This window comes from Anolis carolinensis, chromosome 2, assembly GCF_035594765.1.
Source record: "Anolis carolinensis isolate JA03-04 chromosome 2, rAnoCar3.1.pri, whole genome shotgun sequence".
Taxonomy (NCBI): Eukaryota; Metazoa; Chordata; class Lepidosauria; order Squamata; family Dactyloidae; genus Anolis; species Anolis carolinensis.
Window position 1 is genome coordinate 86,710,980 of NC_085842.1, and position 23,934 is coordinate 86,734,913.

The window sequence follows — 23,934 nt, forward strand, 5'->3', positions numbered from 1 at the left end:
AGTGGGGTTTGGAGGTACATTTGCTATGCTGTTGGGCTCTCTGTGCTAAGCCCTGGGGAGCACCAGTCCTTCTGGCTATGATTGTGAGGTTTGTAATGGTCCCAGGGTGATCCACAAGAGTAAGGAACAAGAAGGCTATGGCTGCTGCCCCTCAAAGGCCCCCCTACAAGTACAACCCTGGGTACTGTATTGGCAGCAGCTGCAAAGCCTCCACGTCCAGTCCCTTCCATGCCGGGTAAACATCCTGCTTGTCAGCACCTCCTCCTCTGTTTCCTGGGCCAGGCCTTGCTCATCCCCATTTGAAACGGGCCATCCTGGACCCCTGCCATCCACGTGGCAACCAGGCAGAGTTAACTTTAGTCCCTTATTCCACAATCTTTCCAGACTCTTTGGCAGCTTCTCTTATTTTCATCCCACTTCCTCTTCTCCCTCCCCCACTTCACCCCCAAACTGGGCTGCAGACTTACACAGACTGCTTTACTTTATCTGTAACTCATGTTTCTGAGACAAAGAATGAAAGTGTGCATGACTCCCTGCCATTTCAGAGGAAGCTGAAGGGAAAAGAGTATGGATCAGTAATAATGCTCCTTGTAGAGACTAAATTAATGTATTCCCTCCTCTGGAACCACCATTCACGTGCTGTGTATAATGCAAAAAGAACAACAAGGGGGGAAATGGCAGGAGGCAAGTTGAGTTAGATAGCTAAGTGCTGAATAATAGCACCCCTTGCTTTTGGGTCCTCCTTGTGGGCCACCACAAGAAACAGAATACTGGATATGGGAGAGCTTTGCTGAGATCCTATGAATATTTGTCTTCTTAGTTTATTAAAAAATATATGTGTGTGTAAGAAATCCCCACTGTGGTTGTTGTGACCACTGGAATTTTTAATTTGGAGGCTACAACTCTCAGAATCTCACAGTGGTAACTGCAATCTGAAAATAGCAACTTTTGAGAGTTTTACCATTGGATTGACATGTCAGATGTAGGCCTATGTAATGAACAAGTTATGGAAGTGAAGTGAGGCAAACTCTGCTACAGGAAGTGGCACAGTCCACTTCAAGCCACTTGGTTGCTCTGCCACTTCTTTTAACATCTGCACCACCCTCACGCTGTCCCTGCCTTTTATTTTCTCAGGCTGACTGAAGCGGTTTGCCAGACTTCTGGAGAGCCTGTCTCCCCAGAGCAAAAGCTCTTGGTGTTGTCAATAGTCTGTGAAGATGAAGAGGCCGATAATGATTTACCACCTGTTCATGTCTGGCTCCAACCAGTGAAAACTGAAAGATGAGGAACATTAAATGTATATGTAAATGTAATGAAAAGATAATCGTATCCATAAACCAGATGTACTGAATGTGTCTGATCTCAGTTGTGTTTAAAGCAGAAATGTTGCTTGGTGAAGAGAGCTTCCCTTGCTCTTGTGGTTTAAGCATGGAGAATGAATCAGGAATGAGTTCATTCAAGAAGTACAACCAAGAGGATTGGAATTTTGTTGGACCTGAAAAGCTGCCCTGTGCACTCCATGTCACTTCTGTTTGAGCAGAAAAGTGTGGCTTGGCAAGAGGGCACATGATCCAGTTCAGTCTCCAGCCCTCCTCAACCAATTGCCGTCCAGATGTGCGGGTTCCAGTGACTATTGTTCTGACGTGACCCTGTTAGCTAATGATGAGGGGAGTCACAATCTGACACATCCAGAGGGAAGGCTGTTGTAACGGAAATACACTTAAATATTTTAGACTTCATCTTCCAAAATCCCTGCTGGGACTTCTAGGAATTGAACTCCATAACTCCATATGTGCTATGGAAAAAGGATAGATTCCTTCCTTCCAAATCTAGTGAAATCTATTATCAAAGTTGGATTTTGCCTATGGTTTCCATCCCTCCCCCACCCCACTGAACACTTTGTATGATATATTCTTATATGATTACACAGCTGATGCTATCACAAGTAACTTGTAACAGCCCATCCTTACGTTTTTATTGATGTGTTTTAACTTTGTCTTATTAATGGTTTGATTTTAATCGTATGTTTTAATTTTTTATTTGTGCGTTTTCGGTATTTGATGTTTTTGTATGTATACTCTTTTGCATTTGTAAGCCACCCTGGGTCCCTGCGGGGAGATAGAGGCGGGGTACAAGAATAAAATTATTATTATTATTATTATTATTATTATTATTATTATTATTATTATTATTACTACTACTTGTAGGACAACTCAACATTTGTGGCTATATTTCAAATAAAAGATTTCAAACATTCCCTGCAGCAGCAGTAGCACTGCTAAGATCAGATAAAGGTAACTGGGACACTGGCCTTGCTTTTCTCACATCTTCATTTTGGTAGAATAACAAGTGGCTAACATTAGGCGAGGAGCACTATGGCTGGGTGCCCACTGACAGATTGCCCCTCGTGTTTACAGTTAACTTCTAAAAACACATTAGACTAATGAGCCAGGCTTGATGGTGAACGGAAGCTTCTTTCATTTCAACAGGGACACTGCTCTTAGGAAAACTGCCTTTGGATCCCGGATTGGACAAAATGTTTTTGCCTAGCTCATCTCTCATGTTCTCCCGCAATGACTAAAGCTACAAACTGACCAAGGCAACACACAAAACAAAATGTACTTCAGTAACTTCTCTTGAAAATCAAGACCCATTTTGCTTTCTCCTCTTTATGAATTCTCCTGCTCTCTTGACTGACTGACTGACTGATTGATTGATTGATTGATTGATTGATTGATTGGAATGAAGTAACAGTGATCTTGAAGCTGCTGGGGCTGATCCCAGAGTTTGGAACTTCACGGGAGGCCAGGATAGCTCCATCTCTTTCATCTTTCTGAAAGTAGTCAGAAGTCTGTTGGCAACTGTTGTTTTTTTTTTTTTTTTTAATTTGGAGTGTTAATGGGGTGTATCCTACAAAAGCTCCTTAATATCCACTAGGGTTTTCCCCCCAAGTCCCCTGTTCAAATGGAAATCTGTGGATACTCAAATTCCGTTATATATAATGCTGCAGTAAAATACTGCCCCCTATGTAAATAGCAAAATCAAGATTTTTGGGGGGTTATTTGTTAATATTTTTAAGAGTTTAAAGTTTTTTTCTTTTTAGTTTATATATTATCCATTAGTTTAGATACTACCCATTTTCCCGTTTTATTAGCTGATTCGAAAGTTCTCAAATTCATTTTTAGTTTCTTGTTGATTTCTGATGTTGTTAACATCAAAATTTTTACCTGTAGGATTTTGATTTTTTTGTGTAATTTTTGGATTGTTTGATTTTTTTCTGTTGCTCCAGATACTAGAACATGGAACAAAACCAACCCCTCATCTGAACAAATCTTGCTAAGAAAAACCCGTTGAAGATTCATCTTAGTATTTCCTGTTTGAAGGAACACAACAACAAAGCAAATATGTTTATCAGGAAAAGTGGAGGTTTTGGTTCTCCTATGTAACATCTCCTGGTGGCTTAACAGTAATCCTGGCTTTTGCAATGCTGTGTTACATTGGTTCATTCATGACTGCAAATTCAGTCATGCAATGCTTGATGCTCAGGGGTCTAAGAAGTATTGTTGTTGTGTGTCTTCAAATCATTTTCAACTTATAGCAACTCTTAAGACAAACCTATCACTGGGTTTTCTTGACAAGATTTGTTCAGAGGGTATTTCCCATTGCCTTTCACTGAGGCTGAGGGAGTGTGACTTGTCCAAGATCACTTTGAGGTTCCTTGGCTGAGCTCTAGTCTCCAGAATCATGGTTTGATGCTCAAAATGGCTCTTAGTATAGGTTTGGGGAGGCAAAATGAGGGCATTGCTTCCACAAATAAGAATCGTCCCATTAGATTTTCATGCACTTCCTGAATTTCTAACATTGCAGTACCTTGAAATTTCAGTTGAGTGTTTAGAAATACAGTATGGGCATCCATACTGGGTAAAACTAAGGGAATGTAAACACAGCAAATCTAAGAGCTTTAGGTATGATTGATGTTCAGTGCCTCAATTTCTACAAATTTGGGAACTGAAGTAAAATTTACAGTGGGGGCATAAGTATTACTTGGAAAGGAATGGCCTTATTTTGCCCCCTCCTCTAATGACTATACCCATATTCATGCCCGTGCAAAATCTGTTGTGCCCAATACAATACTTATCTCCTAGCACAACAGTTCCTGACTTGTCTCTCCTTGCTAAATATACACCACACTCATTCCTCCCTGTGATCTTTCTTCTGATTCCCTATTTCAGTGCCTCGTGGCAAATTTCTATAACAGGAGCCTATTTGTCATTTATTAGGTTTCTGACTAGAGTTTGTTGGAGGTGACCCACAGATTTCCTTCTTCATTACATAGAATGAAAGTGTTGGAACATGTTTGACTTTTAGAGCCGTGACTAGATATGTTGGTGGCTGCTGAATGGACGCATTTATAACTTAATGGCATGGGCAGCTCTGGTCTTCCAGATTATTCTGGACTGCATTTCCCATAATTCCTCATCATTGGCTGTGCTGGCTAGAGGTGTTGGGAAAATTAAACCAAAGCCATCTAGATGACCAGTTACTCACATGGATCAGCACCGATCATATTGAAAGGGGAAATTGGAGAGGCAAAGATTGTTGCCTGGTTTTGAGAGCAATATGAATTTGCATACAAGGGAGCCAGGGGCAGAAGACTAGCCCTGCTTCACCTTACTTTTCTGCAGCCTATAAATGTTATATTTAGGTGAAGAACTCAGGAGGAGGATGGGAAGCAGTGAAGTCTTTTGGGAGTGTTTTGTCTGGCAAAGCCAGGCACACCTTTCATTGACAAAATCAACCCCCCACCCCTTTCTCCACAATAGGGTCAGATCTGTCTTTATTTCAACACAAAGATCTCCTTCTGTTTTATCTCAATTTGTCTGGCATGCTAAGGCATGCATGTAACTGATATGAGACAAGTTGAGATCACAGGCTGAAGTCCTCAAATTAGTATACTTGACTAATGCCACAGATTTCAAAGAGTCTCATAAAGGCTCAAACTTTGTGACAAGATCCAAGGTTCAGTTTCCAACACTCCCACTCCCCCCTGAAAGGAATCAGAAATAATAAGCACTGAAAAAAGCCCCAGTTCTATTACTCTAATGCACATTACCGTGATAGTAATATATGCATTGTCTCCATAGGTTCCAAGGAGTTGGATAAGATTCAGTTCTGGGAGTATAAGGATAGTAATCCTGCTGCAAACAACGGTTTCAGAGTGGACAGTTTATGTTCCTAATTAAAAAAGCAAAGTTGACCCACTGTGGTATTAACTAGGTGCTGCACCAGTGGAAGAATGTACATTTTTGTCCTTTAGTGTTTCTTACATGGTAGGGAACACAGACTTGATGTTTATTACAATAAAAAAGCACTTTTTATGTCAGGAGCCACTTCAGAAATTTCAAGTCGCTTCTGGTGTGAGAGAATTGGCCATCTACAATGACGTTGCCCAGGGGATGCCCAGATGTTTTGATGTTTTACCATCCTTGTGGGAGGCATCTCTCATGTCCCTCATGGGGAGCTGGAGCTGACAGAGGGAGCTCAACCGTGCTCTCCCCAAAATTGGATTCGAACCGGCAACCTTTAGTCAGCAACCCAACCTTCTACCCTTCAGTCCTGCCGGCACAGGGTTTAACCCATTGCTCCACCGTGGGTTCCTAAGAAAAGTACTGAAGGGACAGAAGGCATGAAGGCTGCCTCCCCCAATCTGGTACTCTCCAGATGTGTTGGACTGCATGCTGGCTAACAATGATGGGAGTTATAGACCAAAAATATCTTGGTTGTATCAGATTAGGAAAGGATGGGATCAGGCAAGGAAAGCTTCACTCTCACTTCAAGTGAGAGACATAAGGTACTTACTTAGCCTGTTTCGTTTATTCAAAAGATAAAGCCAGACCACAACACCTGGGAAATAATGCCGTGCCATTTTAAAAGAGGTGCTACTTTCAACAGGGCAAGTGATTAACTATTGCGAAAAGTCCCACAAGGAGGTTGAATCACTTTTCCGTCTCTGCAGGCTGATCAAATCATGACATAAAGCCCAATCGCTTTTTCAGGCAATGTCTGATGGAGATATCGGCATGTAGCAATAGCTAACATTTGACTATTGCAAATGAGGGGAGAAAAATTCCATGGGTTTGTGTTACTTTTTGCTTTAATCCTCCCAGTCTACTAATTCAAAGCAGAGGCGTGCCTTAACTCTAAGGAGGTTTGTTGTGGGGGCTCCTTCATTGACTTGTAACTGTGCTTCCACAGCAAAATGATCCAAGCAATGGCTCATAAACCAATTGTCTTCGGGGTCATTCACATAACTGTGCTAAGAGGGACAATGCCCCTGATAAAGAAGAGGGTTTATCCACTGATCCTGCTGTGGCATGTTGGTGAAAGAATTACAGTTCAAAAGGCAGAAGTGTCCATTCAGAGAACCAACTGTGCAAACCGGAGTGTTTACCATATTTCTGGGCACGTCAGAACATCATGTGGCTTTCTTATCACACAGGATGTGTCCCTTCTTCTAACTCCAGAACAATGGGATCCAATTTCTGAACCCTGACTGGTTGGATTTTTGTTTTCCTGTGATATCTCCTTTTGCTTTCCAGTTCAAAATGGCTTGTAATAGTAAAGGAACAGAATGTTAAAAACACAGTTCCCTGTCCATGTGTATGTCTGTGTAGAAATATATAATATCAATATCTCCAAGGAATCATTATTTTTAAAACTAGGCTGCACTCTTTTAAACTCATTGGACTACCTCCTTCCCCCTCCACTGCGCTGAATCAATTATTTGAAAGGTTATCACCTCTTAGATGATGACGGAAACTGACTGGCAGCGCATGGGGAGCAGATCCACAAGTAATAAGAACATCAGCCCTGGCCTTGTCTTTCTCAACTGCAGAGTATGCCTGTCCTGTTTGGCACAAGTCTGCCCATGCAAAGCAGGTGGACATAGCACTGAATGAAACATGCAGAATCATCACGGGATGCCTTAAACCTACACCTATTGATAAACTCTACAAGTTAGCTGGCATTGCCCCTCCTGACGTGCGACGGGAAGTTGCTGCTAACGGTGAGAGAAAAAAGGTTGAACATTGTGAAAGCCACCCACTGCATGACTATCAACCTCCTCCCAGTAGACTCAAATCAAGGAAGGGCTTCATGAGAACCACCACTCCTCTTGATGTCCCTCCAGCAACAGCAAGGGTGTCTCTCTGGGCAGCTAAACCTGGCAATTCTAACTGGATGGCCCCCCATGAGGGTCTTCCTCCAGGGGCAAACCAGGAATGGGCAACTTGGAAGTCCCTGAACAGACTCAGAAGTGGAGTGGGCAGATCAAAAGACAACTTGGCAAGGTGGCACTACCTGGAGGAATCCTCCACCTTGTGTGACTGTGGAGCTGAACAAACAACTCAGCATATGTTTGCTTGCCCACAATGCCCTGCCTCATGTACGGAGGAGGAGTTGTTTAAAGCTACAGACAATGCGGTTGCTGTTGCCCGCTTTTGGTCCAAAACTATTTAGTTGCTTGTGATTTCTTTTCTTTTCTATTTTATTTCCATTATTTGAAATGTATTTGCTGTACCAATGCTTTTGACACGAAATAAATAAACCTCTTAGATTCAGGTTGGGAAATCTGTGGTCTTCCTTATGACATCAGAATGCAGCTCCCATTATCCCTCATAATGGGCTATTCTGGCTAAAGCTGATAGGAACTGCAGTCCAATCACGTTTGGAGGGTCATACTATTTCCACTTTTGCCCTGAGCAGAGGGAATGGTGTAACGATGTGTCTTCCCATCCTGTTCTATAAACAGAAACTGACTGGGCAAGCTGTTGACTCTTACTTCAATAGGGATCTCTTTCACACTGTGTCAATATGGCACTTTAGTACTATGGAATGCCGAATTTGTAGTTTATGAGGGACTGAATCACAAAGCTAAAAATGTTACTATTCCATGGGATGGAACCAGGGCAATTGAAGTGGCATCAAAGTGTTCTAACAATGCAGTGTGAAAGAGTTCAGAAGTGACAGAATGTCATCTTGTACTGCATTTGGCCAACTTTGTAGGTTGTGTGGTGGGGTGTAGTGTCACCACTGTCCTACCCTCCAACACTTTATTACTCTTCTAGATACCCCAGCATCTGCTCCCTGATGCCTAAATATCCTAAAGACATCAGATTGAAAGCTAAGCAAGATCAGACCTGGATATTTGAACAGGAGCCCTATATATCTAAGAGGAAGGACTTGGCAAAACTACTACTAAGTATTCCTTGCAAAAGAAATGCATGAGGTCACCATAGATTGATAGGCAACTCACACGCATTTGCTGCCTAAGACAGCTGCTTTCTTCCTCTTCTTAGTGGTAGAACTAGTAGTTATGAATAGAAAGTGCCTCTGATAGCACTGTATAATTCCAAATCATATCAAAGAGACTCCATAAAAGTGGCTGGGATTGAGGATTAGGGATAGTGCAGAGCTAGAAATGCTTCAGTTTGAGCAATGATTTGTGTAGGAGCCCCCGATGGCGTAGTGGGTTAAACCGCTTTGCTGCTGAACTTGCTGACTGAAAGGTTGGTGGTTCGAATCTGGGAAGCGGGGTTAGCACCCACTGTTAGTGCCAGCTTCTGCCAACCTAGCAGTTCGAAAACATGCAAAGGTGAGTAGATCAGGAGGTTCCACTCCAGCAAGAAGGAAACTCCATGCAGTTATGCCGGCCACATAACCTTGGAGGTGTCTATGGACAGCGCCGGCTCTCAGGCTTAGAAATGGAGATGAGCACCAACCCTCAGAGTCGGACACGACTAGACTTAATGTCAGGGGTAAACCTTTACCTATCTTTACTTTCTGGACAAACAAATTATATGTGGAGTGCATCACTCCAGTACACTGGAGTTCATAGTCACAAAAGACGAAAGTGGGTGGGATGGGCACTCTTTGATGACTTTTTCAAATGACTTCACATCCCCAAATAGGAAAGGGGGAACCAGGAGATTCCAGAAACTTTTGGGTCCTAAGTCCTATTTGCCCCAGTGAGCAGAAGAGATGGGAGGCTTGTTCACTGATACTGGGTGGAGGTCCACAGGTTCTTCCAGATGATTGATATGCTGGTAACTATTCGTCATATCTAGCCAGTTGAATGTCCAAAAGCAGCAAATCACTGAATGCTATGTAAAGAAGACATAAAGAGGAAATGTTTGCACCTACATGCCTTATTCATAACTTTAAACAGGCAACAGCCCCATTGAAAAACAAATGGTGAGCTAGATGAGCTTTGATTTGAGGCAGCAAGGTAATGCCTGTGTTCATGTGTTTTGGAGTCCATTACTGTCTTGTCCTAAACACAATGTGCCACATTTTCTTAACTCTTTCACAGACATGAAACAAATAATGGATAGATCAATAGCAGGGTTAGGCAATGGGTGGCCTTCCAGATGATAGAACTCCTATCATCCTCTATCGCTAGATATGCTGTCTAGAGTCAATGGAAATTGCAGTCCAGCAGCCTTTTTAGGGTCACAAGCTACTCCAGATATAGATAATAATTCCATCCCAACTTACTCTGGATATTTTTTATCATGTCAGAAGCGACTTGAAAACCTACTGCAAGTTGCACCTAGTGTGAGAGAATTGTCATCTACAGAGCTGTTTTCCAGGGGATGCCCAGATGTGTTACTGGGAGGCTTCTCTCATGTCCCTGTAAGCTAGAGCTGACAGATGGAAGCTCACCCTGCCTTACGGATTCGAACTGGCAACCTTCACAAGGGTTTAACCCATTGCACCACTGTGGAATACATCGTGAAGAACTTGAAGGGAATATAAGTTGCTCTCAGACCAGTTGTTCCACTATGTGTGGAATTACGTGATTTGTCCATTGGATTAAAATGCCACTTTTAATTTTATGTTTTTCTAGCCCACATGATTGCAGAAGTGAGACTGAAAAGCTTGGGGGCAGCCACCAACATGATTTTTTAATGGGGCTCCCTCTAATAGGAGTACCTAATTTCAATTTTCCAGGCCTCATTGTAAAAATCTCTGTAAAATAATCACCAAGGACAAATCATGTGTGACACTTGTCATATAGTTTGATGCTGTGTGGTTGATGTTTTCCATTAAACAAGGTAGATGGTGGTGTGCAGGATTGGGACCATGGTATAGGAGGAGGACTTTAACCCTTTTCTGTCCTCGTGGTCCAGATTGGAATTAAAATACCCTCCTTTCCTGTTTAATAGTTCAAAGAGGGCTGAAGGCAACTATTAAAACAATTGCAATTAAAGATACTTAATTAAAGGTGTGCTGCATTCAAGATCTCTGACATATTTACTTGAGTAATTTATGGAAGTTTGACACAGGTATTTAATTTAGGACAGTTGTTCATTTCTAAATGGACGGCTTGAAAATTGCTGAGGCACTTAGGCAGACTCCTTGAATAAATGTTTTCATTGTTACCATTGTTCTGCAAGTCAGAACACACACTTAAGTCATGAAAACCATAGACACACAGCTAAAAGCAAGATGAAATAAACTTTTACTGAGTAGTGGGCAACAAACATCTCCTAGACTAACTACCTAAACAAATGCCACTGAGTAAAACTATGCAAGTTGTGTAGGAGAGTGATGCCAACTTTTGCAGGAGGTAGAGATTTGCTTCTCAATTAAATATGAGGAAGAGTAAAAGAGAATTTTTCTCTTGAGCTCAAATATAATTGTCAAAGCCAACACAGTGTAATAAAAACCAAAATAGCTCCCTTAACTGGGACATTGTTAAGGAAAACCAAGCATACTCTTATAGTGCCTTACTCTTGATATTGTGTGACTTTGTTAACCTCACAAAATAGTCCAGATAGTCATTATCAGAGAAATGTTGTCAGAAAAAAGACAGTGCAGAGCAATATGCCTTTTCTACAACCTTCCCATGGTCCACCAGAGACGTTCAAGGTCACTGTTTAAATACGTCTGATTTAGAAAGTTTTTTTATAGAGAGAAAAATTAAAGGTGATCAGATAGAGCCATCAGCGGCTACTGCATTTTCTTATGCATAGAATGACCTGTTAATGTGTTCTAACTTTGATTTACTTCCTGACCATAAGGTATTACATTTCAATTTGTACTTTGATATCCTGTATTGTGGAGGTCTGCAATTTTTCCTCACATATCTTGTAATTTATATCATCACGTCTCATTATTTTTATTGCTATGCTAAGGGATGGGTGGGAGTAAAACCTTGGGTCTGGCAGCTGTCAGGTCATCTGTAAACATAAGTATGCCCTTGAGAAGTATGTTAGCCTTCTGTGGTCTTTTCCAAGTAATCCTCAGAGGTATTTGAAGCTGTTGATGGAATAAATCCACACTCATAGAAGTGTAAGGGTCTGCTGCCCTGTATTTCCACACTTTGTTCTCTGTTATATCATTACAAATAATTGATGAAGTTAAAACAAACTAATTTGTCCATCAGATCTGTTATTATTAACCGACTGTGAATACACATGCCCGTGGCAATAGGAGCCTCGATGAACACCAGTTTTGAATAACCAATTGAGGCTATGCTCCTAAACTAGACAGAAAGGCACATTGAATACATTGCCTCCAAATCAATATGCACAAGATAGCATTGTCAGGCTGCAATTCTCTCTGTCCTTATTTCCATACAAGTCCCAGGGCACTGCACTGTTAAATTGTTATTGCTTTGATCTTCTGTAATCCACAAATGATAGCCTAATTAAATATTTTGATGTGAAGGTTAATTATCCCATTGACCCAAGACTGAGCTTTGCTTCAAGTATTCCTTTCACCATTTGTCTGGCGGCCCCAGAGAAGACGTGTTCTGCTCTACAAATTCCAGCACGACACCTCCAACACCATACTCACTTTACCAGCGGATGGATGCTAGGATGCAAGCTATTCTTGCCGCCATTCACAGCCCCTGTCTCAGCTCTTTTGAAATCCCCATTGTGGAAAGCCCAGCATGGCTCTCTTGCTGGCTATCTCCCAAACGTTATGTTGAGACTCAAGCACAAACTGTTTCACTATAACTGGGTAAATAGCCTCACTTAACTTTTTCAAGATTCAAGTTGGAATGCTGCTAAATTTTAAAAGAAACAATCAATTTCAATTAGGCCCATAATGGATATAAATTTGTCCATAGCATGCAACCATGACAGTTAAAATAGTATGTACTGTAATTTGAAAATGCCCTATAACTCCCAGAATGGTCAGTGAAGGAACACAGATTTTGGGAGGGGTAATCCAAACAAAGATAAGATTTCCAGGCTGTGCTAAGAAGACTTTTTGAACTAAAAGTTCATGGCTACTTGCCTTATGTTTTTACACATGTTCATTTGTTAGCAGCTTAATCACAGAATAAAATCTTAGAGTTGGAAGGACAAAAAGGGCCATTAAGTTTAATCATGCAGGAACTATACTAGCTACTGAAGGGCTAGCGAATTTGTAAAACCTGACCACTTGCCTATCTTGGTTAGGGTAATGTGATTTGTTCTTCAGCGGCATCTCAAGAGGTTCTTTAGTCCTCATCTATGAAAAAGAACCAATGCATTCACTGAAATGCAAGCCGAATCTATCAGTGTATAATTTAAAAGGTAATCTGGGGCTAGATGTGTAATGTACACAGAGATCAGAACATTCTTAAAGTACAAAAACAACAACATTTATTTACAGACAACCATAAAAATATAGATCTGTTTAGAAAAAGGAGGATTATAAAAGAAGGCTTGATTAGATGTAGCCAATCACATCATTGCAAATGATGGGTTGCCGACTTCGGCAGTTCATAAGGGCAGCAAAGCTGCTACAGTCTGTGGAGAGCTCACTGATGTTGGCGTGGGACTGGTGGAAATAGGGGAGGGAAGGCCGCCCTCCCAGGCCCACCGGGCACGAGAAGCGCTTGGTGCCGTCAGAGTCCTGCTTGGCACGCTCTGTGCGTGAAATGCCAGCCAGCCTGCGGCGTACATTGCCTGAAAGATTGAGAAGGAAGCCATGGGGTTTGGCCAGCCAGCGCTGCAGCCGTCCACGCTCCCCGCTCTCCTCGGGTAAGTCCATCCAGTTCTCAACCAAGTCAGCAAAGCAGTTGTCCCCCAGCACCAGAGGTTGTCGGTTGCGGCTCTGTGACAGGAGGGAGACTGTCCAGTCCCCCGCATCCACTGGTTCAACATCCCGCCATCGTTCTAGGCAGGCATCAGAGGCTGACTTGGGACGGGGCCTCCTGGCAGGTGGTCGACGGCGCAAAAAGCCCCCAGAGGAAAGTTTGCTGGCTCGTAAGGGTGGGGGTACCTCTTCATCCCGCCAGCTGCTCCCAGACACTTCAGAGTAGCCCGAGTCGAATTCTAGGCTCCGCTCGCTGCTGGGAGGAGAGAACGCCACCTCCTCTTCTACCGCCACCTCCAAGCAACAGGCAGAGTCTGCTCCAGACAGCCCCGACACTCGGGGACTGGTGCACTGCTTGGGGGAAGGGATGGCCGGGGGTGCCCTCCCCACCTCCTGGGGATCCAGTCGGAACTCATGGTCGTGCACCTTCTTCAGATCATGCAGCGTCCGCATCATGCACTGCATCTGTCCCCGCAGCACTTCGCTTGACTCCTTCATGCACAGCTGTGGGGAAGAAATGAGACAACTTCAGTTTCCTGGCAACAATTTATTTCTCTGATTTTAATCCCACCTTTCTCCCCAAATGGTGATTCAAAGAGGATCACAGTAAGATTATTTAAAAATAAAACTACAGATGCATTAATTGTCATATTAAAGCAGAATTAAATACATTAAAATATTAAAACACAGCCAAATCAAAAGTAATTTGAAAACAGTACATGACCCACCCCATCAAAAGCCCTTTTCATCATCTGCTGGTGGGAGGATATCAGAGAGGGGCCCAGCCCAGTCTCCTTTGGCATGGAGCTCCACAGCCTGGGGAAGCCACCAAGAAGGCCACTTGCTACAAAGACATAACCCCATTCTGTTGTAGCCCTGGTAACTTGGGAAAACCAGCACATAAAATACAAACCAAGCTGGATGCTTTAGATTGACATAGTCTAAATAATTAAGCCTACTAGCTGAATGCTATGCACCCAGAGAAAGCTATATATGGATCACGAGTCCAGACAATGTAAAAAGAGAGCAAACAAGAAGATCATTGACTCCACAAAAATGTGCTCCTGACCCCACATGACCCAGCCCCCCTTAGGCAAAACCATTTGCCTGAAATAAAGCCTTTTACTCTCCTCATGCTCACATATCTAAGATGGTTCTCTGTACCACAGGCACAACACATTTGTGTGCCACAAACACACACGTCTCCCTCCTCTCTCACACAGCTTACCCTTTCCCAGGGTGTTCTTGGAAGTCTGCAAAGCACTTCAGAGGCCTGGTCTGTGTGCCAGCAGGCTGCCTGCTAGTTTTCTTTCTTTCTTTCTTTCTTTCTTTCTTTCTTTCTTTCTTTCTTTCTTTCTTTCTTTCTTTCTTTCTTTTTCAAAGCCTAAAGCACTTGGGATTTGTGAGGGGCTGTACAGCTCTGACTGTTAGCCTAGGTGTGGAACTGGGAGCCAGACCCGCACGCGCAAGCCCTTGCCCCGTCTCGTCTCTGCAGGCCCCCGGCCCCCGAGGCAGAGTTTTTCAGCAGCATCTGTGCGTTCCAAACCCATCCCCAGCCGTGCAAGCAGCGGCTTGTTGCAATGAGCGAGTTACCCCGCCTGGGGAGATGACACAGAGGGTGTGTGAAGCTCTCTGAGAATTTCACAAATAGTCCCCAGCCATGCAAGGAGGAAAAGCCAGGAGATAAGGGCCACAGTCATTCACGGTATGGTGAAGTTTGGGGGGGGGGGGGGGATGCTGCCAATCCACGACAACATAAACAAGGGTGAAGTTCACTTGGGATCTAATGAGCTTTAAGACTCTGCAGCCCCTTTCACTAAGAATCATGGGAAGAGTTCCTTTTCCTTTCTCTCTTTTATGTACCTTCAATCCTTTGGTCAATCCCCTTGAACTTCATGGTTTTCTTCAGCAAGGAATACTCAAAGGTGTTTTTTTCAGTTTTTCTCTGAAGTATAGTCTACAAAACCTCATATTCATTGGTAGTCTCCTTTCCATGTACAAATCAGGGCTGATTTTGCTTAGCTTCTAAGATTAGATGAGATCTGGTGCCTTTAGGATATGTAGTGCAGGAAAGAGGGAGGACAGGACGGGGCACTGGAGCATCCAGTCTGATGCAAACTATTCTTTTGGGATGCAGCTGGGAAGTGCAATAGTGGTAGTACTCTGTTCTCAAATTAGACTTACAAGAAAAACTGAGGAAGAACATATCCTTTCTAAGTACTGACAAAACTATGGCTCACTGCTGAAGAGACCTTGCTTTGATGCAACAAAGGAAAAGAAGGAGCATGAAAGCTAGGTCAGTATTCATACAGAGTGTTTAGGGCATCAGGGAGAAATATTTTCGTTGACTTTAGTATGGCAGGAGCAAGAATCCTCTTGCAGGCTTACAAGCTAAATGCTGAAAGGTATTATCAGGGAGGGTGTATGACAAGACCACAGACTCCCAGTATCTTATTTCTTCTTCCATACCACTCCTCCAAGCCCACTTTTCATTGCTTTCTAAAGTCTCTTCACTTCAGCTCTCAAACGTGTCATACACCATTACTCCTCCAGGCAGACTGGTGGACATTGTGACAAGAAGTGATTCATTGAGCAGGTCTGGTGACACAGCTCGGAATAGTCCCCCAGCGGCTGGCTCAAAACCTGGAAGATATTAAAATATCTGTGCTGGGGCTATGATTTAGCAGCATTTCCAGCACTAACTTCACAAGCCATTTAAAATTATTAAAACTGCAGATTACCTCTCTCCTCATCTTTCCTTAATATATAGCACTTCCAGTCAAGAAAAAACCCGAGCTCAATTTCTAGCACTGCATCAGATAAGCTTCATTTACACCGCACCAGTGAGTCAGCTACTGATGAGCTTTTAAGGGAGAATAACCCCCTTTATGACTGAACTGGTTAGGAAACACTGTTGTTTCAGCACACAGTCAGAGCTCAACAGCTGTGAAGACGAAAAGGAATTTTCCTGGCCTAAATATCAGGCAAGCATTGGGGATATGACTCAATACCATCTTCAAAGAAGTGTCCAAGATTGTAGTATCTATCTAAAAGATAATGCTGTAGATAGCCAAATAATTGATGTTTCACAAGACCACTAGGAGATTTTTTCTTGTGGCCGATAAATAAGGCCTATAAACTGCAGTTCTCCAAAGGTCTGAAAGTTGCCAAAGACTGCTCTCCATCCTGTTGCCCAACCCACTCTGTGCTCAGTATGCCTTCCCATCCCATTTTCCTCTTTTATTTTGGCTGCTGTTATTTTGACCAGATAAGAATTATGCATCTTGGTTCTAACTTCCTTTACTTCTTCTGGACCTCAAAGAATGACACACAGAGAGGAAGGGCTGAAAGAAGAGTAGGGGTTGCAGCAGCAGGGACACGTCATACACAACAGCAACAGGAGGCCAAGGATGACTTTATGGTAAACATCAGATTACCAATGGCACTGGACAAGACTGGGAAGGACCAAGTGAAAGAAAGAATAAACATGGCAAAGTACAAACAAGGCATCTACTTAAGCTTTTAAGACAGACATGTCCTGGAGATCTGTATGTAGCACTGATGCTATGTCCTACACAAGGGCCCAGGATGCCCTTTCAAACCTGTGGAGAATTACAGTTTATGGGCCTCATTTATCGGCCACCAGAAAAATCTCCTGGTGGTCTTGTGAAACATCAATTATTTGGTTATCTACAGCATTATCCTTTAGATAGATACAACAATCTTGGACACAAGTCTTTGAGGACGCTATCGAGTCACATCCCCAATGATTGCGTGATCCCTGGACTTAGAACAGGGCTGGGAAAAGTCTAGATTTCCAGGTACAGCTGGACTACAAATTCCAACAGCTCTAACCAATACAACCAATGGATCATGGGAGATGCAGTCCAGCAACACCTGGAGGGTCATAGGTTAGATGGACTGAACATGAAAATGGAGAACAGTCAGCTACATCTAATAGGATGCCATGATTAGATCACCACCAGGTTGCCCATATAAAGGGAGAATCCACAACACCAACTTTTCCCTTATGGCAATAACTGCAGGACGTGTAGTATTTCCAGACTCAACACTAGCTATTCCAATTTCCACTCCGACTTTTTGATAAAAGTATTGGCCTCTTTTCTGAACACAAAAGAATAACACTAATAAAATGATAACACTCGATAAAACTAAAACCCAGCTTTTAAAGAAGTACTGTAAGAAAGATAATCAGATCATCCAAACAACAACAAACTAGGATGCCCTCTCTGAAAAAACAGTAAAAATGTAGATTTTCTAACATCTTCAAGCAGAGGTCCCAAAGGCAATAAGAAAACCTCACTAAATCCTTGCCCAAATGGCTACAGTAATTGCCAGAATGGTGAAGCCACCCAAGGGCCATGGGTCTCAAATCATTAAGATCTTGAAAAGTTAACAGCAGCAGCTTGGATTGGAATCAATAAAACAATATTGTAAACAATAATACAATAACAGCATCTCTTTGCATTTATTCACAGTTCTTAGACAGAACATTTGAGAGTTGGACTAGGACTCTGGAGAAGAAAATTCGAATCCCTGCTCAGCCATGGAAACTTATCTTTGGGTAAGTCACACTCTCTTGGATGAAAAGGCAATCCCCCTCTGAACAAACTTTACCAAGAAAACCCCGCGATAGAATTGCAGTAAGTTGGAGGCAACTCGAAGGCACACAGCAAAACAACAACACAGAAAACAACTCATAAGAGCACCCTAGAAGATGTTTCTGTCCATGCAAAAGCTTTCTCCATCACCCCATTTCATACAGAACATCTTTCTATGAGGGATACTGGGGAAGTCTTCAAGACTATAACTTTCCACTGAACAGTAGCGTCGGGAGGCAGCGGCGATCATGTCTATCCAATGGTTCTGTTTACAGAAGAAAATAACATGCTGCATATTTCACAGCATGGCTTTGGCAAGACAGCTGCCCGGCCCCTTTTAGGGACCCCTTTCCCAGTGACAGTAAGATAATTTTGCACTGCATAGAGTCATGAAGTGGAGGCCGCTCTGGCCTTTCATCTTTCACAACATCTGTCAGCCTTCTGGTTCTCACACAGAAGAAGAGCTCAGCATCCCAACTCTCCTTTCACCATGACCTCACTTCCTGCAGGAGGCCTTCCCAGCATTTACTCCCCGACACCAAACAATTTGCTCCTTTATGTTCCCATGGCCGCCAGTGAGGCCAAATGGTAGCTCAGCCTCTTGGCATGCTAAAAGGCCAGTCATTTTAGAAAACCGGGAATGGAGTCCAAATGCAATATAGTATTTATTCTATTTTGCCATCTTTCTTTCAGGACTGTAAAGAAGATTTAAAGAATTTTAAAACCCTTTGATTCTGAATGAGATAATTCTGTACTTTCTGTTGTCGAAGGCTTTCATGGCCGGAATCACTGGGTTGCTGTGAGTTTTCCAGGCTGTATGGCCATGTTCCAGAAGCATTATCTCCTGATGTTTGACCCACATATACGGCATCCTCAGAGATTATGAGGTCTGTTGGAAACTAGGCAAGTGGGGTTTATATATCTGTGGAAGGTCCAGGGTGGGAGAAAGAACTCTTGTCTGTTTGGGCAAGTGTAAATGTTGCAATTGACCATCTTGATTAGCACTGAATGACCTTGCAGCTTCAAAGCCTGGCTGCTTTCTGCCTGGACATTCAATGCTAATCAAGGTGGCCAATTGCAACATTCACATTTGCTTCCAACAGACAAGGGCCTACTATCATAAGGGGTGTTGGGCATTCTCAAATCAGGGTAGATTCATGGGCTAGAACAGCCATGGGCAAACCTGGGCCCTCCAGGTGTTTTGAACTTCAACTTCCACCATTTCTAACAGCCTCAGACCCCTTTCTTTTGCCCCTCAGCCGCTTAAGCGGCTCCTTCTCCTCCTCCTCCTCTCTTAAGTGGCTGAGGGGGAAAAGGAAAGGGCCTGAAGCTGTTAGGAATGGTGGGAGTTGAAGTCCACAACCCTGGAGGGCCTAAGTTTGCCCATGCCTAGGCTAGGGCCATTTTCAGAGACTGCAATACCTTTGCTGAACACTAGAGGGCAAGGCCCTTACAAAGGCAGGACTGGTACAGCATGTGATATTAAAACCACAGCAGTTTAGTGGTTTGATCCCACGGTGTCACTCGGGTTGGTGTCAACCCCATGGGCCTCCTTGCATGCAACAGAGCGTGGCTGTAGCACATGCAGATGAAACCACACAATCTGAAGTATCATTGTATAATAATGATGACAGCTTTTTCTGGACTGCATGCACATTAAAAGATTCAAAAAGTAAATTAGCATAGGGTTTAGCCTCATAGGCCTATTAATGCAGTGCATGTATGCTAGGCTTATGGAAATGATGTTGTGGTTATATCTAACTTTGGAGATAGGTTTATAAAAAAACAATACATTTCTGCTGAAACACTGCACAAACCAATTATATTCAATCACTGGTTTGCTGTGAGTTTTCCGGCCTGTATGGCCATGTTCCAGAACCATTCTTTCCTGACGTTCTGCCCACATCTATGTCAGGCATCCTCAGAAGTTGTGAGGTATGTTGGAAACTAGCCAAGTCGGGTTTATACTGTATATCTGTGAAGGTCCAGGGTGGGAGAAAGAACTCTTTTCTGTTGGAGGGAAGTGTGAATGTTGCAATTGGCCAGCTTGATTAGCACTAAATGCCCTGGCAACTTCAAAGCCTGGTTGCTTCCTGCCTGGGGGAATCCTTTTGGTATCACCTTCTCTGATGGTGTCACCCCATGTAGTTTGCAACCCCTGCACCCTGGTGGGATCACTGGACTAGGACTCTGAACACCAGTGTTCAAATCCCTGCTCAGAAAACTCCATAAATTGGCCCTGGGCAAGTAAAACTCAAGTTCTGCCCCTGGGTTCGGTCTTTCCAACAGTTCAGACTGAAAGTCACCATGAAACCAGGCCAGGCTGCCGAAAGGAGGACCATGTCAGCAAACCTTCCCATTCTCTATATGAGAAACTCTTCAGCAACACAGCAATGTAGAACTCAACCAAGAATAAACCTAGCTCTGTCTGGAGCAAGAGAACATTGGCACTTGAAATCAGTTTTTCTTTTTATGGGAGTCACTTTATCCAAAAGAGTAAAAATATCCAAACACTGATGTGGATCCCTCTGAGGAAGACCATAGATACAAAAGGACTGGTGGAGAAGGAAGGTGATGCCTCTTCAGTCCCGCTGTTGCTGCATTTCCAAGAGTGAGCTCTTTCCAGGATTCACATATCTAGAAGGAAACGCCTGGAACAGCCAGAGCCCTGAGCGCCAATCATCATTGGAGCCTCTGACTCCATGTTTCCATCCTGCTGCTTCGGATCTTTCTCCTAAAGAAAACAGTTGCCGTTTCCTGCCTTGCCCCTTCAGCGCCATTCTTCATCTTGTTGAATCTGTTCCAAAGGCCTCTTTGGGGCTCCTTAACCCCATTTGTCCATTTGAAGGGCAACCTTTCAGCTCAGGAACAGAAATGCAGAATGCATTGCCTTGCTATCCCACACACCAGAAAAAGTGTGGGTCAACAACACTTTTGCACTGTAGAATTAATGCAGTACCTCACAACCTCTGAGGATGCCTGGAACAGACATGGGCAAAATGTCAGGACAGAATGCTTCTGGAACATGGCCATACAGCCCTGAAAACTCATAGCAACCCAATGCAGTTTGACTCCCCTTAACTGCTGTGGCTCAATGCTATGGAATCGTGTGAGCCATGCACTATCACTCTTTGGTAGAGAAGGCGCAAAGCTCTGGAAAACGGCAAACCCCACAATTCCATAGCACTGGGCCACGGCAATTCAAGTTGTGTTAAGCTGCATTAATTCCTCAGTGCAGAAACAGCTGAACTTTCTGTACTTAGAAATAGATCCCGCTCACTGTCCAGGCAGGAGAGGGATGGTCTCTGGAGGCCCAAGATGAATCTCCACTGCAGACTAAATGCAGTTTGACATTGTGTTGTCAGAGGCTTCCATGGCGGGAATCATTGGGTTGCTGTGAGTTTTCTAGGCTGTATGGCCGTGTTCCAGAAGCATTCCCTCCTGACGTTTCACCCACCTGGCAGAATCTTTGTTTAGGAAATGTTACCTGGCCTTGATTGTTTCTTGTCTGGAATTCCCCTGTTGTTGTTTTTTAAATTTCCCCAGGCAGGAAGCAGCCAGGCTTTGAAGCTGTAAGGCTTTTCAATGCTAATCAAGGTGGCCAATTGCAACATGCATGCTTGTCTCAAACAGACAAGAGTTCTTTCTCCCACCTTGGACCTTCCACAGATTTATAAACTTCACTTGCCTAGTTTCCAACAGACCTCATAACCTCTGCCATAGATGTGGGTGCAACATCAGGAGAGAATGCTTCTGAAACATGGCCATACCACTTGGAAAACTCACAGCAACCCAGTCTGACATCACTTGAACTGCCATGGCGCAGTGCTATGCAATTGGGAGCTGCACACAAAGAGTGCCAGTGCCTCAGCAAACTACAACTCCCATGATTTCATGGTATGCAGCTGTGGCAGCTAAAGGGATGTCAAACTGCAATCATTCTAACATCTTCTTAGTGTGTATGCATATAACTGCATTCACACTGCACAGTTATATCAGTTCGGCATAGTTGGAAGAGACCCCAAGACCTCACCCAGCCCAGCCCCATTTCGCCACGCAGGAAGACACAACCAGAGCCCCCCGACAGATGGCCATCCGGCTTCTGCTTTAACCTGCAGCGAAGGAGGAGGGGGCTGTCACCCAAGAGGGAGCCCAACCTTCCTTGCAAAGCCTGGCTCCAAAGAGAGAGAAAGGCAAGCGACAGCTCCGCCGGCAGCCTGGGCGGGACGCGAAGGGCGACACTCTCCTCCTCCCTCCTTCTCTTTCTTTCTTTCTTCCTTTCTTCCTCCCTTCCTTCCCCGCAAGCCCCGTCTTGCTCCTCCGCCCAGCCAGCCTGGCGCTAGCGAGGGCTCCCCAGAGAACCGGCCAGTCCGCGGATGATGGGAACCAACACCAGGGAGGGATCTGTCGCATGAGCTCCTTGCCAGAGAGACTCAAGATTTCGTGTAGGACCCCCGAGTTGGAAGAAGAAACCCCAAGGGCCCTCCAGCTCAAACCTATTCTGTTGTCGAAGGCTCCCATGGCCGGAATCACTGTGTTGCTCTAAGTTTTCCGGACTGTATGGCCATGTTCCTGAAGCATTCTCTCCTGACGTTTCGCCCACATCTATGGCAGGCATCCTCAGAGGTTGTGAGATCTGTTGGAAACTAGGCGAGGGAAATTTATGTCTCTGTGGAAGGTCCAGGGTGGGAGAAAGAACTCTTGTCTGTTGGAGACCAGTGTGAATACTGCAATTAATCACCTTGGTTAGCATTGAAAAGCCTTGCAGCTTCAAAGCCTGGCTGATTCCTGCCTGGGGGAAATCCTTTGTTGGGAGGTGTTAGCTGACCCTGATTGTCGAAGGCTTTCATGGCCGGAGTCACAGGGTTGTTGTGAGTTTTCCGGGCTGTATGGCCAAGTTCCAGAAGCATTCTCTCCTGACGTTTCGCCCACATCTATGGCAGGCATCCTCAGAGGTTGTGAGGTACAGTAGAGTCTCACGTATCCAACACTCGCTTATCCAACGTTCTAGATCATCCAACGCATTTTTGTAGACAATGTTTTCAATACATCACGATATTTTGGTACTAAATTCGTAAATACAGTAATTACTACATAGCATTACCATGTATTGAACTACTTTCTCTGTCAAATTTGTTGTCTAACATGATGTTTTGGTGCTTAATTTGTAAAATCATAACCTAATTTGATGTTTAATAGGCTTTTCCTTCATCCCTCCATATTATCCAACATATTCGCTTATCCAACGTTCTGCTGGCCCGTTTACGTTGGATAAGCGAGACTCTACTGTATATACCCAGCCTTTACTTAGAAGCCTGCACGGGAAGGGGACTCTAACGTGCTCCGAGGCAGCACAAACTGCAGTGGTGTCAACCCGCATTAGTCCCACAGTGTGGATGCCCTTTCCCCGCTCCCCTCCCCGGAGATCCCGTGGCGCTTACCACTTCAGCGCGGAGGTGGCTGACGAAGGCGTCGAGGCGGGCGCTGTGCATGCCCTCTGCCCGCAGAAGGGGGACAGTCCCGAGAAACTACGGCAGGCAGGAAGGAAGGGGAGGCGAGATCCCGAGGAAGCAGCGCCCGTCTGTCCGCTCGCTGGTCGAGGCGACTCCTTTTCTCCCGCTTCCCGCCCCAGCCGACAGAGCGCCCCGTTCGCTTCGGCCCCAGCCCCGCCCCGCTCTGGTGAAGCAGCCAATCGGCGCGCAGGCTTCAGTCCCCCAGCCCGAGCGAGGCCCAATCAGGCTCCGGCAGGGGCGGGACGGCGGGCCTCCTGTAATATGAACTCCTTGTACAGTAATTGAATTAGAGACCCGAATAGGAGCCTGAAGGTGCTGCGGATGGAAAGAGAGGTAACCCGCCATAAGGGGATGAGGTGGTGCTGTCTAGTTCATCCCAAGCTGAGGGTGTCTATACTCCAGGCCTGGGCAAAGTTGGGCCTTCCCTCCAGGGGTTTCGGACTCCAACTCCCACCGTTCCTCACAGCCTCAGGCCCCTTCCTTTTTCCCCTGAGGCTGTGAGGAACGGTGGGAGTTGGAGTCCGAAACCCCTGGAGGGAAGGCCCAACTTTGCCCAGGCCTGATCTAAAGGCCTCCATGTAAATGTTTGTGTTGTTAATTATATCATCGGCATTTAATGTGTTCTGAAAGCCGCCCTGAGTCCCCTTCTGAGTGAGAAGGACGGGGTATAAAAAGGTAAAGGTTTTCCCCTGACGTTAAGCCCA

General features: G+C 44.4%; 2 protein-coding genes across 6 annotated transcripts in view; one reads left to right on the forward strand and one right to left on the reverse strand.

The window, feature by feature from the left end:
- The window catches only part of uba7 (ubiquitin like modifier activating enzyme 7), a 71,033-nt gene extending 63,414 nt beyond the window's left edge, over positions 1-7,619 (forward strand). For 2 of the 3 annotated variants that reach the window (XM_062970121.1, XM_062970119.1), the window contains one exon: positions 1,135-7,619. In XM_062970121.1, coding sequence (XP_062826191.1) covers positions 1,135-1,285 — 151 coding nt within the window. In that variant the 3' untranslated portion in view covers positions 1,286-7,619. The remainder of the gene's footprint in view (positions 1-1,134) is intronic. The other variant, XM_062970120.1, reaches the window with a different exon arrangement.
- A 5,023-nt stretch (positions 7,620-12,642) lies between these two features.
- Positions 12,643-23,345, reverse strand: inka1 (inka box actin regulator 1). Of its 3 annotated transcripts, none has more exons than XM_008105006.2 (2): positions 23,159-23,345; positions 12,643-13,599 (listed from the first exon to the last, which is right to left on the reverse strand). In XM_008105006.2, exons 1-2 carry the CDS (start codon positions 23,207-23,209, stop codon positions 12,727-12,729), a joined length of 924 nt encoding a protein of 307 aa, XP_008103213.2. In that variant the 5' UTR covers positions 23,210-23,345; the 3' UTR covers positions 12,643-12,726. The 3 variants fall into 3 exon arrangements, with proteins under 3 accessions (XP_008103213.2, XP_008103214.2, XP_062826193.1); XM_008105007.3 differs by lacking the exon at positions 23,159-23,345 and adding an exon at positions 15,837-20,605; XM_062970123.1 differs by lacking the exon at positions 23,159-23,345 and adding an exon at positions 14,324-15,830.
- Positions 23,346-23,934: the final 589 nt, after the last annotated feature.